Source organism: Carlito syrichta, unplaced genomic scaffold (assembly GCF_000164805.1).
Source record: "Carlito syrichta isolate Samal-C Ts95f unplaced genomic scaffold, Tarsius_syrichta-2.0.1 Scaffold109693, whole genome shotgun sequence".
NCBI classification, from domain to species: domain Eukaryota; kingdom Metazoa; phylum Chordata; class Mammalia; order Primates; family Tarsiidae; genus Carlito; species Carlito syrichta.
In genome coordinates, this window is record NW_007053789.1 from 32,581 (window position 1) to 51,466 (window position 18,886).

At 36.3% G+C, this 18,886-nt stretch overlaps 2 protein-coding genes across 3 annotated transcripts in view; one reads left to right on the forward strand and one right to left on the reverse strand.

Moving 5' to 3' along the window:
* The window catches only part of LOC103271546 (glomulin), a 25,338-nt gene extending 23,766 nt beyond the window's left edge, over positions 1-1,572 (forward strand). For both annotated transcript variants that reach the window (XM_021717728.1, XM_021717733.1), the window contains 2 exons: positions 1,139-1,221; positions 1,330-1,572. In XM_021717728.1, the coding sequence (XP_021573403.1) occupies positions 1,139-1,221; positions 1,330-1,446 (200 nt within the window). In that variant the 3' untranslated portion in view covers positions 1,447-1,572. The remainder of the gene's footprint in view (positions 1-1,138; positions 1,222-1,329) is intronic.
* A 593-nt stretch (positions 1,573-2,165) lies between these two features.
* CUNH1orf146 (chromosome unknown C1orf146 homolog) lies at positions 2,166-16,110 on the reverse strand. Its single transcript, XM_008069008.2, has 5 exons — positions 15,996-16,110; positions 6,136-6,229; positions 4,190-4,358; positions 3,709-3,787; positions 2,166-3,053 (listed from the first exon to the last, which is right to left on the reverse strand). Exons 1-5 carry the CDS (start codon positions 16,062-16,064, stop codon positions 2,919-2,921), a joined length of 546 nt encoding a protein of 181 aa, XP_008067199.1. The 5' UTR covers positions 16,065-16,110; the 3' UTR covers positions 2,166-2,918.
* Positions 16,111-18,886: the final 2,776 nt, after the last annotated feature.

Genomic DNA, 18,886 nt, shown 5'->3' on the forward strand with positions numbered 1-18,886 from the left:
AAAAAAAAAAAAAAAAAGAAATTGGGTTAATGGAAGATTTAAACTAAATTGAAGCATATTGTGTTTTAAAGCTTCAAGTTCTGATTAAGAATCTGATTTTATCACAGGTATTTGTGGTTGGGTGCCATTCCTTCAGTATTGCTGGGTCTACCATCTCACCCTCAAGTAAACCTATAAAATTATTAAAAAGAATCCTAGGCCTAGAATTTTTTTTTTTTTTTTTTGAGTTGGAGTCTCACTCCGTTGCCCAAGCTGGAGTGCAGTGGCACACTCATGGCCACCAGCATCTGCCTGCTAGGCTCCGACGAGCCTTCCACCTCAGCCTTCCAAGTAGCTGGAACTACAGGCATGCGCTACCACATCCAACTAATTAATTTTTTTACTGTAGAGATGAGGTCTCGCCAAGTTGCCCAGGCTGGTCTCAAACCTGCAGGGTTCAGGCAATCCACTCACCTCAGCCTCCCAAAGTGCTGGAATTACAGGCTGAGCCATTGAGCCCAGCCTAGAATTTTTTTAAGTCAACAATTCTGTAATAATCTTGTGACCTCTTCCATATTATCTATGGTGGTGGTTTTATAGGCATGATCAGAAATTTTATCTTTTTTTAGTATAACTGCAAAATTGATTATATACTGAAGAAAAAAGTTTTATGCCTTCTATGCATGCCAACATAATGCTATTTTATCTAAAGAAGCTTTAAGTCACATGTTGAAGATTTTTTTTTTTTTTTGGACACAGGGTCTCACTGTTGCTCAGGTTGGAGTGCAGTGACATTATCATGGCTCACTGCAGCCTCAAACTCCTGGGCTCGAGTGATTCTGTCTTGGCCTCCCAAAGTGCAGAACTGCGATATTTAATTCTATTTGCTTATAGCTTGATTTAAGTATACGCTGAGCTTTTAAACAATGGACTTAATAATTTACATTAATAACTGATACTTTTTTAAGTTAGTGAATGATGAAAGTAGCTTATATTGGGCAACCCTGTCGGGATTCCCTCCTACTGTGGGAACTTTTCTGTCTTCTCAATAAATCCCACTTTCTAAAAAAAAAAGAAAGTAGCTTATAAATTTATTATTGAAATCTGAGTTGTTTTTATGGTTAAGTGTGACACATGATCTTTTTTTCTTCTCTTACAGAAGTCCAGAAGTCTAAAGATCTTTGTTCCATAACTGTAGGTGGAGAGGAGCTCCCTAATATGCCTCCTGAAATGCAGCTTAAGGTGATCTGAAACTTTCCTAAGTTACCTCCAGCTGAAGTCTTTTCTCGGTTTTGCTTTGTTTTGTTTTAAAGACAGCATTAATAACACTGATTTTTCTTGGCATTGCAGGTCCTACATTCAGCTCTGTTCACATTTGATTTGATTGAAAGTGTTCTCGCTCGAGTAGAAGAACTCATTGAAATAAAAACAAAGTCCACCTCTGAAGAAAACACTGAGATAAAGTGAAGTTTCCACTTGCTAAAGAAAAACAAAGATGCTGTATTTTGCTAGGATTTATTTAATACCTTTATAAAAATTTTTCTGTAAAAACTTACTGCTAGAAAAATAAATGTAGTTTTTCTCATTTATCAATTTCTTTGGTGAGACATTGTGAATTAGTAGTATTCTTTGGTTTTAAAAAGTTACCCACAGGTAAATAATGCCCATATATACCAGGGATGCCAAAAAATGCAAAAACATTTTAAGAGATGTTATCTGTGTATTACTTTTCGAAGTTGAATTGAATTACAGTAGCAATGTATAGTATGATGTTCACTCAAAAGATGGTGTTAGTCAAACGAATGCTTGCATCACAATGTATCAGGCAGTACAGTCAAGGAAAATGACGAAAGCACGATTGTCATTCAAGGAGCGCAAGACCATTTTGAAGTGGTATTTGCAATTCAAGAATGTCGTGGAAGAACGACGACGACGGAGGCCTGAGTATGCAACAGGACTTCCAAAACACCAAGCAACTGCACGCATTCGTGATATGCTGGAGACGCATGGTACTGTGTGTGATATGCCCATGGGAAGATCTGGGACGCCTCACACAGCTACAAGTCCTGCAGTAGTTCACTGTAATCAGAAGTGTCTGCACGCTGATGGTAACCACTTTGAGTCCCTCTTGTAATTGCAGAAGTCAAGCCTGACTTGTGTTCATCTTTTGTGACCAGTATATATTATTAAAACTTTAATACAGTATTTTTCTTAAGATGTATATACATTTTGTTGGCACCCTCTGTATATTCTAAATACTACTTTTGAAAATACAACACAAACTAATACTTTTATAATTTCATAAAATGTAGTTGAGTTGTCTACATTCATACAGTTGAAGTGAGTTTATAAGATGCACTTCTGCTGCAGTTAGGTGTTGTGTAGCATTTTAGAACTCCTAGAATCAAGTTGATATCACACCACTGTAAGAGAGTAGTAAGAAGTTCTGAATTCAGGCCAGTTGACTGCTTCTCTTAGCTTCCCTCTTTCTCTGCCACAGGTGGAGATTTAGAGACCAAAGTCCCATCACTACCTCTCCAGCAGAAGGTGTAATGTGAAAACATCTGCAAGAATTAATTTTAGAAGTACTATGGAAAATTTAAAACTTCCCCTGTGGAAAACTTAAAGCATATATATAACTTTTCCTTTAGTCTAAGAAGCTAATTTGAAAATTATGTATTTTTATTTTCTACTAAATATTCATCTAACTCATTAAGAAACTGCATCTGAGTTTTACAATATATGTATGTGTCAGTTCTTTTAATACCAGTATTAAAGAACTCATGCTACAAACTTCCTAAAATAAAATTACTTTGAATTGTATGCATGTTTTATTTTAAATTAGTGTAAACATCTCAAAGTAAATATACATTTGAGCACTGTAATTTAACAAGTCTGATTATTTTAACATTCTTCCAAAAGAACATTAACTCGATACTCTAATCTGGGTTAAGTAAATCATCATTCAGTTTTATCTTTTGAAGTGTTTTCCAAACAGGACTTTGCTCAGTGATATAAGCTTTAGTTGTCATCATTCTGTAGCAGATGCTATCTTTGTATGGTTTGGAGGCAGTCTACAAGATAAAAATATACAGCATTACGTATAGAAATAAGGTATTTTTACAAGGTCACATAAAAAAATAACTTTCCTTCAGCAAATATCTCTTGATTACCTATGTGCTAAGTATTATGTATGAGCTATTAGAGTAATAGGAATTTCAAGCATGCACGCCAAAAAAGTGGAATACTGTTAAGAATTGCTTTAATGGGGATATGTTTCAAGTTTTAAAATAAGGAACACCGAACTCTGCCAAGGGGGATGAAGGGGGATGGGGGTGTCTGGGCATGCTTCACAGAGGAGGACAAGCATGAAAGAGTGAACAGTGGGTGGAGCGCATTCCATAAGATAGTACAGCCGTCCTTTGACAGTTCACGACTGCAGTCTGACCAATGTTTATACTTCAGAATCTGGAGAAGATTTAAGTAACCAATAGGACCAGCCAGGTGCTCCTAGGCCCCAAATGAGTCCCAAATGGTAGTGGCTGCTGGAAGTTAATGGAGGAGACTGGAGGCTTGAGGAAGAGAGCTGCGTACTAGACAGCAACTGCTCTGAGAGCAACAGAAGCAGAGTATTTGCCAATCCTGCCCAACGGGTAGCAATTTGAAGTTAAAAATCTAAAATACAGAAATATGGGTGTAAGTATGTATCATTTTCCCCAGGCGACTCACCTTCGCTATAGTGCACATAAGATTAATAGCATTGGCTGTGTTGTGTACTGGAAGTATTCGTAAGTTACTACCTAGGAATCTGGAAAACAAATCATAAATTATATAGGTAATACAACTTACTGACATTGTTCTCTTAAGTAGGCAGAAAGAAGAGACAAATCTCTATTGTTTATCTGTTGATGCATTCATGCCCTGCCTTACTCCCCAGAGGATCTGAAGGGGCATAGTAATAGCCAAAACTTAACTGACTAAAAAGTGTTCCCTTTTGGTTTGGGCTTGCAGGGAAGCCCACGTATCAGCATGAACTCTGAAATCTGCCACCCCCACTCACAGATAGCTACTTGGCCTGTGTTTCATTAAATATGAGAGGTTAACATCATGTTTATCATGTAGCAAAACAAGACTCACTTGCCTAAAAGAATTAAGAACTGAAATAAACACAGTATTAAAAAAATAAGCCTGTTGTGCTATTCTTCCATACCTTTGCTGAATCTTGAACATCAATTTCCATTCTTCAGGTCCATGGAGGGCAGCAGACAGAACCAAAAAACTATTCTGGTGAATGTTAATAAACTTTGTAATTTTGGCTAGAAATATTTCTTCAGCTGACAAAAGGCATTCTTTAGCATCCATCAATAAAAATGCAACTCCTAGGAATGTAATATAAAATATCACTCTGTCTTATAGATCAAATTTTGTTGTAAACTCAACAAAAACAGCTATGTTATATAAGTGTCCGGACTTAAACACATAAAGAGTAGAAATTAACAGAATTCCTACTCAACAAATGACTTAGGTAATTCTTTGGAGAGCTCTGTATAAAAGAATGACTTGTTCTGGCCAGGCTTGGTGGCTTAGCCTGTAGCCCAAACACTTTGGGAGGCCAAGGCAAGTGGATTGCCTGAGCCTGTGGGTTCAAGACCAGCCCGGGCAACTTAGAAAAACCTCATCTCTACAATAAATCAAAAATTAGCCGGCACGTCTGTAGTTCTGGCTACTTGGAAGGCTGAGGTGGAAGGATGGCTGGAGCCCAGCAGATCAACGCTGGGGTGGCTGGAAGCATACCACTGCACTCCAGCCTGAGTGATGGAGTGAGACTCCAACTCAAAAAAGAAAAAGAAAAAGAAAAAAAAGAATTACTTGCTCTAAATAAGAGTAGTAACTTTTTTTTTCAGACTAAGACTGAAACTCTTTCAGTTAAAAAATTATATTTATATATAAGCTGCTTGGAAGGCTGAGGCGGAAGCATCACCTAAGCCCAGAAGGTCGAGGCTGTGGTGGCAGTGAGCATGCCACAGCACTCCAGCCTGGGCGACAAAGTGAGACTCCGTCTCAAAAATAAAATAAAATAAATTAACCCACTCAGTGACTAGCTATTCGGGATCTCAGAAACAATGCCAGGCCCAGAAGGATGGTCCTACAGGGAAACCTGATTTAATTTTAGCTCTCCAAAAGATGTGGGAAATAAATAATCTGAGGAAAGTGACATATGATATACTAATTGAGTGAACTTGGGCAACTTATATAACCTCCCTGAGTATAAGTTTCTTTATCTGAAACATGGGAATAATAATTCTTTGTTTGGTTTGTCAAAGGGATTAAATAAGATAATGCATATAAAGTAGCCAGGCAAATGCTCACCAAAAATATTGTACTTTTCTTCCTGGAGGACTCTCTAGGCAGAAGAATGAGTTTGACCCTGGACCACTTTCAGCCTGGAAGTCCACCATGGGAGTTCTGAAAGCGCTTGTCTCCTAAAACCTCTGCTAGATTACAGGTCTCTCCGCAACCCTCCTGATAAAATTATGTATTTCCATCTTCTTTTTTAAAATCACTTCTGTCATTTTTCAAGCACAGGTGGAGTTGCCTTCTTCCCATCTCCCCAACCTTCTCTTATTTTAATGTAATTCCCTCCCATACTTTATCCATGACTCACAGCTGGATAGTTTTATCATTTAAAGAACATTTATTTGCCCCATATAATTCTTTGTTATTAATATTTAGCTATATTCAGCAAATGCTCATACAAAATCATGAAAAACATTCTCCTGTATTGTTTTTTGTATTTGAGTTTTGACAGATGTGATGCTGGCCTCTGTTAATACAGGTAATACTTTAAGTACTGATTGTTAGGAAAGTGGCTTTTTCTATTTTAAACTCAGTTCCAAAGCAAATCATTTTTTCCATCCTCTACCAGAACCCACTGGTTCAACTTTATTTTAACAATTGTAACCTAAAAAGGAATATATCTTGGAACTGGCCATATTCACTGCTTTTGCAACAGTGCCCAAGTTTTATACATTTACCTCTCCCAACAGATCATACCTTAAGTTTATTACATGGTTCCTGACCTATGAAATTATTATAACTTATACTCACATATTTTATAAGAAACTTAAATCAAGGCAGTTAACAAATATACTATACCAGAAAGAGAAAAGATAATTGATCCATTTTCCACCGAATCTGAATACCGAACCTTGTGGCTCTGATTTTCGAGGACAGTCGCAACTTCATAACTCTTTAAAAAAAAGTTTCAGAAATACAAATTTAAGACATGCTAATGAAGAAACTGAAAGAAAATTAATAGCTTATTTTATAACCACCACTATAGTTTCAAAACAGAAACTAAATATGCTTTTTAAGAAGAAAAAAACTTTAACTTCGAAAAAAAGAGCAAGATACTTAGTTCTATTAAAACACTTATTGTGAGTTTGGAAATGAGTTGCATGCTACGATTATGTTATTCAGGGACAGAATTAAGGAACGTTAAAAAACTAAAAACTAGAGCAAGTTCAAACTTTTTTTTAAAAGAGATGGAGACTTGCTATGTTGCCCAGGCTGGTCTTGAACTCCTGGGCTCAAGCAATCCTCCCACCTCAGCCTAAGAAAGTGCTATGATTACACACGAGTCACCACACCTAGCCTAATCTTCTTTGTATTTTTTTTTTTTAATTTTTTTGAGTCAGAGTCTCACTCTGATGTGCAGGCTATAGTGCTGTGGCACACTCATAGCCATCACAGCCTCAACCTGCTGGGCTCAGGCGATCCTTCTGCCTCAGCCTTCCAAGTAGCTAGAACTACAGGCACATGCTACCACACCTGGCTCATTTTTTGATTTATTGTAGATAAGAGGTCTCACCAAGTTGTTTAGGCTGGTCTCGAACCCCTAAGCTTAGGCAATCCTCTCGCCTCGGCCTCCCAAAGTGTTGGGATTACAGGCTTGAGCCTGGACGCTAATCTTCTTTTTAAAAAACAACTTGAGATGGATTCTGACAAGCATTAATATATAACTATGGAAAATGGGTAGTGGGCAGTGTGTTTCTTAAACAGTTGACAGAACCATGAAGTGTCAGACACGTACAATACCACCTAGGAGACAACCAATTCTCCAATTAATCAGTTTACATTAGTTTAGTATACTTTTAGGTAAGTCAGAAAATAAGTATGACAACAGTAATAAGATTTTTGGCTTCAAGACTAACTATTCCAAAAATCAACTCATTTCCTGTTCCACCCAAGCCATAAAATCACATTACCCAAGATACTACAATCTAAGTGGTTAATAGTGTTTCCTGACTGGTGAAAATTCAAATTTGTTACCTAGATAGATGATGATGGATGGATGGATGGACAGATAGATGGATAGGATGAATAGACAGATGAAAATCTGCCTAAGATTTATATTTTGCCTCAGAACATGTATATTTTAACATAGGCTGGAACTGTACATAAAATATATGCTTCCTTTCTTTCCTAAAAAGAGTATTTTGTGTCACTCAGACAGATCCTGACCTAGAGTTCAACTATGGCTCTTTTCTTCTGCTGCTTTAAAATTATACAAAGATTCTAGCAATGGCAGATTAAGTAATTTAGGCCAACCCTCCCGCTGAAAGCAACTAGAAAAGTTGGACAGTCTTTTAAAATCTGCGTGAATGCATCACAGAGCTAGCAGGATAGTAAAAAATTATAAGGCCAAGATCTATAGAGAAATTCAAAGATATGAACCAGCATCCAGGCCACTTTTTTCCCGAAGGGCATCTGCCAGTTCAGGAAGAGGCAGAATAGAGGCTGAATACGGCTTCTGACAAAAGTAGAACAGCTCTCATAGGGACTATGGCCCAGCTCCAAACCATTTCAACTCCTGAAATTGTATTAAGGTGATTTTGAACACTAACTAGTGCTCCCAAGTACCGTACAGAAGCACTCCCTACAACAACCTTTCTCAATCAGGTCTCCTCATCTGACTTATAGAATAAAGAAAATGATTTGAGTGATGATTTTCTCAATTCTTCCATAACAAACCTCATTCTAGCAGGAGATAATTCATCATATACAACAGATGCCTTGGGAGTTAGGTTGCCAAATTTGAATTTGGCAAATAAAAATAAAGAACATTCAGTTAAATGTAAATGGCAGATAATAATGTGATTTTTACGTAAATATGTCCATGCACTATTTGGGACATGCTTATGGTAAATTCATTGTTTATCTGAAATTCACATTTAACTGAAAGTCCTGTATTTTATCTGGCAACCCTACTTAGGGCTGTAAAGGGTTTAATCTTCTTACAGAATTAAAGCTCCCCAGAGAAATATAACACTATTCTAGGTTTCAAATTATTTCTACAATTTTTCAAATACAAATTCCAACACACAATCGAAAGTAATCAGATGTACAAAGGGACAGATTACATGAAGGAGAATGATCATAAACAATAAACAACACAACAGGCCCATCAACAAGAGAAACAGAGTCATGTAGTGAAGCTATCAGATACATAGCTAAGTTTTAGGGTCAAGGAGATGAAAGATAAGATGGAAAATATTGGCAAATAACCAGAAAGTATGTGTAAAAATGTAAAAGATGTGAAAGAATCAAGAAAGCTTCCTGAAGTTTGAGTCAAATATTTAAAATGAAAAGCAGTGCATTAAGCAGGCAAGTGAAGGAAGAAGACAAATGTGAGAAGAGCATGAACAGAAAGAATAACAGGCAAAGGCACTCAGACCTAGGAGTACAGTTCTTATGTGATGAGTATGTCAGCTCTGCAAGAGTCAGTTAGCATGGTACAGTGTTAGGAATAACTGCTGGCAGGTGATGAGAACCCAAGTATGTCATGCTAGTCAATTTCAATCATATTTCATTAGGAGGAAACAACTAAATGAATAATAATAAAATAAAAGAATGATAATCTTAAAAACTGAAGATAAAATGAGCCAAGTTTTGAACTGAGAAAAAAATAGGTAAGCTCAAGAGCTGATTCATCAAAATAACCAGGAAGTTAAGACTAGCTTTCTCAAAATATGTTGCATGGACTACTAGTCCTATGAGATATTAAAAGATGTTCCTTATTCAAATAAGATTGAGAAATGCTGAATCTTATTTTATCTCTTTTTGGGGATTTACAATAGATTTGGGCATAGTAAGATCTCTGAAGAGTAGCACAGTAAGAAAAAACTTGTTTGTTTATATGCAGCATTTCAAATAAAATACATACAATACTCCTTTCCTGCAAATGTAACATCTATTAATAGTATTTAAAACTAGTATTATGTCTAGCCCATCTACTCATAAAAAAGACAATATCACTAAAAGCAGAAATGAAAAAGAGCATTTAATATCTGATACCATTTATTAGAAAATTGAAAGAATGTCACAGAAATGTCAATTTCATAAAGTTCAATTTAATAAGCTTAAAATTCTCTAAAAAAGGGTGACTATAAAAATATTATTCATGAAAACAGACTCATCACAAATTACAAAACCTAATAGAGCAAAAACCATAAAAATTCCTTTTCTACATTTCTTAAAAGATTACCAACAGACAACTTAATAGAAAAGCTCCCTGATACCTTAAAGTACAAGTAAATTCCAAACTATATAAACTGCACAAGCACAAAAAACTAAAGAAAAAGAAAGAAGGTAAAAGAAAATCTACTTTTACACAAAAACAGCATCAAAAGAGAAATATCATAGACCAATCTTCAGTAAATAATGATGAAAAACGAAAATATTTGCAAACCAAATTTCAAAAAATAAGAAAAATCTACAGTGACCAATTAATTTTTTTTAATCAATATTTTTTATTATGATATTGTGGGGTACAGTTAAGGGTTAGGTATACAAATATGCTTCATTCAGGCCCCCTTGTTGATAAGAGGTGTCTCCCAGACAGATGTTTACTATCATTAGTCCCATCCCTTCCCCCCACCATAGTTTCCCACCACTGTCAGTCATTTTCTTATGGTCATCAATTAATTTTAATAAAGAAAGGCACAGATCAGTAATTTAGGTTCTTCTCAACAGATAATAAAAAACATGCATCTGTACAATAATTTCTGTTTAAGACAAAAGAAACCTCATCACCTAGGCTTATACAAATATTAACATAATACAGGTTATTTTATAGCAGCAGGCAATAGCATATAAAACAAAATACTGAAAATATTACCATTAAAATTAGAAACATTGTTTTGGATGCTCTGGTCACATCAAAATGTTACAAAATAAAAATAAGACACAGCTGTCAGAAACTGTCATTAATTACAAATTATGATTGCCTACCTTGAAAGAACAATTGAATCAACTGATAATGTATTATGAAAATTCAGTGAAGTGATTAAATATAAAATAAATTATCACAAACTGAAAGTTTCCCTATATATAAACTGAAAATATAGGGGGTATCATATTAAACAATATCAGCAAAAATGAAAGGAGGGATCCTGAGAAACTTCAAATAAACTTAGTTCACATTTTGTCTCAGAACAACCATTTTTGCTTATACTGGCATGCTTTGAATCTAGCACAGGTTAGACATAGATAAATTTCTAATAGGCAGGTTTTAAGAAGCATTCAGACATTTTAAAAATTACATTTTACTACAGACCAAGCTAGCAGTCTACCCCATCCCTTCAGCAAATCAAAGGAAAACTCCATCAGATGCAAGACAAGGACACTCCAACCTTTCAATTCATAGTTTAGCATAATAATCTAAGATCCCTTAGCTGGCCAAAGCCATAGAAATGATAGTAAGACCACCTTCTTGCTAAGGAGCTTGTGGATTGGAAATGTCTGACAGGTCTCTTGCAGAAAAAAATCCCTCTCCTGGTCTCCTCCCATCTAGCTCACTACCATGGCAGCAATCATGTGACTAACACACCCATCTGTCCGCTGCCCATCACCTGACATCAGTACCTGCGCTTACCTGCCCTTTCGTGATGGCGTGGAGCAGACCGCCAGCCAATCACCTTAATAACCTTCCCTCATCAAAGGGAAGAATTAAAAGGACTCAACCATGAGCAACCAGGGCCATTGCCTTGATAAACTATGGTGTGGTCATGTGCTCTTTGAGCTATGGCCAGGCCATGTTTCCTGGCTTTGGTCCTCTCCCCTACCTTGGGGAAGTGAATCTCCTCTTTCTCTCTCTCCCTCTAATTTACCTTCTAAATAAGCTGCATTTTCCAATCTAACTTCTGTGCGATTCTTTACATCTTTCTCACGGCACCAGATGGCACACCAGAAATCCACATCCCCAGTGGGTCTAACCTAGCATTCTGGAGGCCCCTGCTGGGAATACGATTCAACAAAATATATCAACTATCTAAGTACTTAATAAAAAATAAAAACAATTTGGAAACACAGCATAACTGAAATAAAGAATGCCTTTGATAAGTGCATTAGGCTAGACAGGGCAGAGGAAAAAAATCTTTTGAGCTTGAGGATATGTCAGCAGAAACCTCCAAAACTGTACAAGCAAAGAGAACAAAGACTGAAAACAACAGAACAAAATTTCTAAAAACTGTAGAACAACCACAAAAGGTGTTAATATATGCTTAATGGGAATACCAGAAGGAGAAGAGAATAAGGAACAGAAGAAATATTTAAAGTAATAATGACAGAACTTCCCCAAATTAATGTCAGAAAACAAGCCACAGATCAGAAAGCTCAGAGAACACCAAGTAGGATAAATGTTAAACTGACCCTAACCCACAAAAAACTGTATTTAGGCATACTATACTCAAACTGTAGAAAATCAACAATAAAGAAAAATATCTTGAAAGAAGCTGGGGGAAGGAACCACGTTACCCATAAGAGAAGAAAAGATAATTACATCTGACTTCTCAGAAACCACGCAAGCAAGAAGTGAAGTGAAATATTTAAATTGTTGAGAAGAAACACCACTAATCTAGAATGATGTATCCCAAAAAATTATCCTTTGAAATTTCACTTTCAAATTCACTTGAGAAATAGACTTTCTCAGACAAGCAAAAATTGAGGGAAACTGTTGCTAGAAGATCTGCTTTGCAAGAAAGTTTAATAGTTCTTTAGAGAAAAGTAAAGCAATATAGGCCAGAAACTTGGATCTACATAAAGGAAGAGCATCAGAGAGAGAATAAGTGAAGATAAAGCAGAAACTTATTTTTCTTATTCTTAGCAGATAACAATTTGTTCAAAATATAAAAGCAACAATGCATTCAATGATGTATGTTTATGTATCTTACATATGTGTATGTATAAGGTACACGTGTACACACAAGTACACAGTCAACCCTTTGTATTCGTGGTTTCTGTATCTGAGGATTCAACTGCAGATCAAAAATATTTGGAAGCTAAACAATAAAAAATAACAATACAATACAAATTAATACAAATAAAAAACAATACAGTATAACAACTGCTTATACAGCATTTGCATTGTATTAAATATAAGTGACCAGCCAGGCGCAGTGGCTCACACTTATAATCCTAGCACTTTGGGAGGCCGAGGTGAGAGAAGTGCCTGAGCCCATGGGTTTGAGACTTGGCAAGACCTCATCTCTACAATAAATAAAAACATTAGCCAGGTGTGGTGGAATGTGTCTGTAGTTCCAGCTACTTGGAAGGCTGGGACGGAAAGATCACCAGCCCAGAGGGTAGAGGCTGCGGTGGTCATGAGCATGCCACTGCACTCCAGCCTGGGCAACAGAATGAGACTCCAACTCAAAAAAATAAAAAATAAAATAAGTGTCCTAGGATTGATTAAATATTTATATATGGGAGGATATGTATAGGTTGTATGCAAATACTGACCATTAAACTAACTGCTGTCTTGTCAACAGCAACAATGGACCAGAATCCAGTTATATGAGATCGTCAAAATGCTGAGAGAACAGCTGCACATCCAGTGAAAAATATCTTTTAATTCACAGCAACTGAAATTCTGATACATTGCTAATGGGAATATAAAACTATAATCTCCACATTTATTTTAATCTATTTTAGTTACACAGTCAAATGGATTTGATGTTCACTTCTAGTAAATGTTAGAAAACAGTTTGGCAGTTTCTTATAAAGATATATGTACACTTGCCATATGACCCAGAAATTCCATTCCTAGGTAGTTACAAGAGAAATGAAAATGTATGCCTACACAGAGACTTATATGTGAATGGTCAGAGCAGCTTAATTCATAATAGTCAAAAACTGGAAACAACCCAAATATCCATCTACCAGTGAATGGATACATTGGGATATATTCATATAATGGACGACTAATTAGCAAAAACATGCAACAACACGGATGAATCACAAAAGTATTATACTCAATGAAAGAAGCCAGACACAAAAAAGTACAAATTGTATAATTGTTTATGTAAAGTACTGGAACAGGAAAAACTATAGTGATAAAAATCAGCTCAATAATTGCCTGAGTTGGTAGGGGATGGGAAGAGGTTGACTACAAAAGGGCATGAAGGAACTTTCTAGGGTAATTAGATTGTTCTGTATTTTCACTGTGGTGATGGTTACCCAGGTATATACATTTGTCAAAACTCACCAAATGTGTATTTAAGATATGTACATTTTATTGTATATAAGTTATAGCTCAATTAAACTGATTTTGAAACCATTTTTCAAGATCGGAGAAAAATAAAAATTTTGATACTAACAAAAACTGAGAGTTATCTCTAGAAGATCCTCAGTGAAGTAACCTCAAAATTATTATTTGTATGAAGTTAAGGGGTACAAATGCAATTTTGTTACATGGATATATTATGTAGTAGTGAAGCTTTTAGCGTATCCATCACCCAAATAACATACACCGTACCCATTAAGAAATTTCTCATCACCCACCCCCTCCCAACCCCCAACCAATGCAAGTCTCCAGTGTCTATCAGTCCACACTCTATGATCATGAGTACACATTATTTAGCTCCCATTTATAAGTGAGAACAGGTGGTATTTATCTTTCTGTTTCTGAGTTATTTCACTTAAGATAATAACCTCCAGTTCCACCTATGTTGCTGCATAAGACATGATTTCTTTTTTTGTGTGGGGGGGGTCGGAGTCTCTGTTGCCCAGGCTAGAGTGCAGTGGCATACTCATGGCCACCGCGGCCTCGACCTGCTGGGCTTAGGTGATCCTTCTGCCTCAGCCTTCCAAGTAGCTGGAACTCTAGGCATGCACTAACATGCCTGGCTTATTTTTTTATTTATTGTAGAGACGAAGTCTGACCAAGTTGCCCAGGCTGGTTCCAAATCCCTTAGCTCAAGCAATCCCCTCACCTCGGCTTCCCAAAGTGCTGGAATTACAGGCTTCAGTCACCACACCTGGCATGAATTCATTTTTTTTATTGCTGAATAGTATTTCATTTTGTGTGTGTGTATCATATTTTCTTTTCTTTTTGAGAAAGCAGTTTATTAAAAATACAGAAAAGCTCCCAAGTGGGAAGGGACCCGAGAGAGGGTTTCCCCACATTTTCTTTATCCTATCATCCACTGATGAACATTTAGATTGATTTCATATCTTTGCTTGTGAATAGGGCTGCAATAACCAAATAAATGCAAGTATATTTTTGATATAATGACTTCTTTTCCTTTGGGTAGATACCCAGTAGTGAGATTGCTGTATTCTTCAGATAAAAAGAAAGTGATCTAAAACGGAAGGTCTGAGTCTTAGGAAAGAAGAAAAAAGAAAGTAGCAAAGGCATAAGTAAAGCTAAAAAGACGTTAATTTAGAAAATAATAATAATACTTTGTGGAGTTCAAAAATGAAGTTAAAATATATAACAGGATATAAAATAGAAAAAGGTGCTGGAAATTAAAGTATTCTAAGATTCTTTGTTGTTTCACAGGAAGCTAAAGATGATTATTTACTTTGGCTTTTGTGGAGCTAAGTATACTGCAGGGGGTGGGGGAGATTGGTTCCAGGTTCTCCCCATGTATACCTAATTTCAAGTATACTTAAGTTCCACAATGGCCCTGCAGAGCCCATATACACGAAAAGTCAGCCTTCCTTATACGTGGGTTTCCCACGTATACTGGATTTTCCATCAGCTTTGGTAGAAAAAAATCCTGCATATAAGTGAACCCATGTAGTTCACACCTGTGTTGTTTAAGGGTACATGTTAGAATTTCTAGGATAACTACTAAAAGGGAGAAATAGAGCATATAACTTCAAAGCTAGTAGAGGGGAAAAAAAAGAAATGAGAAAAAATAACCAGTCAATACAAAAAGGCAAGGAAAAAAAGAAAAGAAAGAAACATTCAAAAGACAAGACAAATTGAAAGCAAAAAACAAGATGGGTAAACAATAAATAAATGGACTATAAGTAGTCGCTCTTAGCAAGTTAGCATGGATTGCTGACTCCCTCTCTCAAAATCAGTCTGGAAAAGCTATAGAAACAAGAGAGGAATGTGAATTCCCAAAACCTAACAAAAAGAAGCATGAAAACTCTCAGTGAGGCTTGAGGGTGTGTTAAACCAGTAAGTGTTGTGGAGCTAAGAAGGCTGAAGCCAACAGGGCAAAGTATAGCCTGAAACAGCAGTGAGAAGACAGAGTAGAGACGAAAATCCTATTTTAAGTCTTATTCTTGCCTCTTTCATTCTTACTCAGGAACAATAATTTCTTGTCCCTTTGTTCCAGACGTTAGCTGGTGTCCATAAGATAAATATCAGGGCAATGGAGAAGTCCCATAGGCTGGGGGAATTACTGTGGGCTGACCAACTGCCCTTAGGCATTTAACTTTCCATTTCTCCCAGTTCAAACTACAGGAAGACAGCCTCCTCCCAATGCTGCCAGTTCAGTTCCTGGATGTTTATCTCTCCAAAAAAACCTTAAATAATATTTATATGCATATACTTTACTGCTCTGGAATCCCTTAACATCTCTATTAGAGTAGACTTAGAAAGAAAAAAGAGAACTTCAGAAAACTTCCTACATTCAAAGATAAAGATCTTTTAAAATATTGTTCCATATGAAAACTTTTAATTTTTTAATTAAAGATCAATGACCCAAATGCCTCTTTACCTTAAGAGAAGTGCTAATAATAACGGTGGTTGTCCATTTTATTTTTTCTTTTCCGCCACTTTCAGCCATTTGCCTGTCTTTGGATCAATCCAACTTCTAATGGTGCCACAATCTGAGAAAATTAAAAGCAAAACACAGAAATGTTTGTTTGATGAGTAAGTAAATTAAAGATAGAAATAAAACTAGTGGGCCGGGCACGGTGGTGCAATCCTGTAATCACAGCACTTTGGGAGGCTGAGGTGAGAGGACTGCCTAAGCTCAGGGATTTAAGAACAGCCTGGGCAACTTGGCTAGACCTTGTCTCTACAGTAAAACAAAAAATTAGCCAAGTGTGGTAGCGCATGCCTATAGTTCCAGGTACTTGGAAGGCTGAGGTGGAAGCATTACCTGAGCCCAACAGGTGGCGGTTGCGGTGGCTGTGAGCATGCCACTGCACTCCAGCCTAGGCGACAAAATGAGACTCTGACTCAAAAACAACAACAATAAAACAAAACAAAAAACTAGGGTATTGAAGACATTTTAAAGAATATTTGAACATCAAAATTTGACAACAGAAAAAGTATCTGTCTTATTTTGCTTATTTAATACCATGGTTCCTATCAACAATTATCAAACGCACTGGTCTCCATTTCAGAGCATGAACTTAAAGAGGACTTGTATCAAGAACTGCAGAAGGTCTGAGGTTTTATCCTGCTTGCAAGTTAAAAAGCTAGCTGCCAGAATTTTCATAGATACAGGTAAATGACACAAGACTCAGACACAAAGAACCATTTTTTATTCACAGCAATACCAGTATAGTCAGAGTATCCTCATTTTCTTGCACCAGTTCCCCAAGCCCAATTACCACAGGCTGGGACAAAGGCCAGGTGACATGTGCGCACACAGTGGTCTGCATTACAGGAAAGGAGCCCATAGCTTAGGAAACCTCAATCTTTTATAAGTAAACCTTCCTTCTCCTATGGAGGAAAATACTATGTCTCACAAAGCAATTCACTATGCAAAAAACATTCTTGAAAAGATAGTCCAGGGATGGCACTTGAATATGTGCATTTCTAACACATGCACAAGTGATGCTGATAATGCTGGTCTGGAGACCACACTTTACAAAGCACGGCACTGAGGGAAAAGAGTATTCTGGGGAATAACAACAAAGCACTATATAATGGCAACAAGGTAAACGGTAAAAGAAAACTGCATGAAAGGGAATTTCAAGGAACTCAGTGTGCTGAAGTTTATAGGGTATGCATCTGAGGTCGGAAGGAAAAACATAAAATTAATTACTGTAAACCTGTAGCATAAAATTGAATCTCATGGTGCTCCAAATTTGGTAATTTTCTGATTACAATGAGACTGAAAACCCTTAAACCACGTTTTCACTTCTGTGAAATGCTTGTCTCTTGCTCATTTTTCTATTAGTTTCTTTTTTTCTTAGTCATTTGTAGGATTTCCTTTTAATTGTAAATATCAGTCCTTTATCAGCTATGTGTGTTTTCTCCCGGTTTATGACTTGTCTATTCCCCTTCTTTAGGGTAATTCTCAATACACACAAATAACTTCCAATTTAGTAAAAAATGTATCAATCCTTTAATTTATAGTTAGTGCTTTCTGATTCTTATTTAAGAAATCCTTCCCTATCCCAAAGTCATAGGTATTCTCTTTAACTGTTTTCTAAATTTTTATTCTGGCTTTTCACATTTAGGTCTTTAATCTACCTGGATTTTTGTAGAGAATCTGAAGTATGAATTTGATTTCATCTTTAAAAAAATATTTAGTTATCCCAACACTATGTATTTAGTAGTTCCTCCTTCCCCTGATCATTTGCAGTTTTTATTTTTATTTATTTGTTTGTTTGTTTGTTTTTGAGTTAGAGCCTCACTCCTTCGCCCAGGCTGGAGTGTCGTGGCTGGGCTCTGGAAATCCTTCCACCTCAGCCTTCTGAGTAGCCAGAACTGTAGTTTTTAATTACCCCATTTTATTAAGAGTTTTGATATCTACATGGGAAGTCCCTACGTTGTGTTCTTGTTTCCTTGTGCTGTATCCATTCTTAAGTTTTTTTTCTTCCCCTAGAAATTTTAGAATCACCATGTCAGTTGCTTTTAGCATTAAACTGCTGCATCCTCCAAATTCTTGGTCTCCACCTTTCCCAGAAAGTTTATAATCCCTTAGGTGATTAAAAGATTATTTCCCAAAGAAACTGGATAACCATATGGAAAAAACCTCCACACACTAACCTGGGAGATCACCTACTATGAAATGGCTGGTTTGCTGCCTAATCACTGCACTGCAAACTCCACCATTACAGGAAGTTACACAGCCATTTCTGAAAACTATATAAAGAAAATGCTTATGACACAATGTTAAATGAAAATAATAAGGTATAAATTCTAAATATATTAAGAGATCTACCATACCCATAGATGGGAAGACTCAGCTACATAAATAATTTAGTTTTTTTCCAAATTGCTGTACAGATAAAAATGCAATTTTAATGTTAAGAAGTCTTCTCTCTGCTTTACAACTTTCCAACTTAAATCTCTCATTTGCTTTTTTTTGTTTGGTTGATTTTTTGTTTTTGGTGAGAAAGTAGGATTTATTGAGAAAACAGAAAAGCTCCCACAGTGGGAGGGAACCTGAAGGGGTAACCCTCCCATTTGCTTTTTTTACTCCTCCCAATATCTTTGTTTTTGTGAGTTAATTTTTAAAAATTTTCTACTATCATTTCAGCAGTGTTTTGAAAAGGAAAGAGGATAAACAAATGAGGTCAATCTATCATTTTAAAGTAGAAGCCTGTGGTATTTTGTTTCCCAATTAATTCCTTCTTTATATCCACTGCCATCACCTACAGATACCATTTCTATTCTAAACTCTACCAAAACTCACTCAGGTTTCTC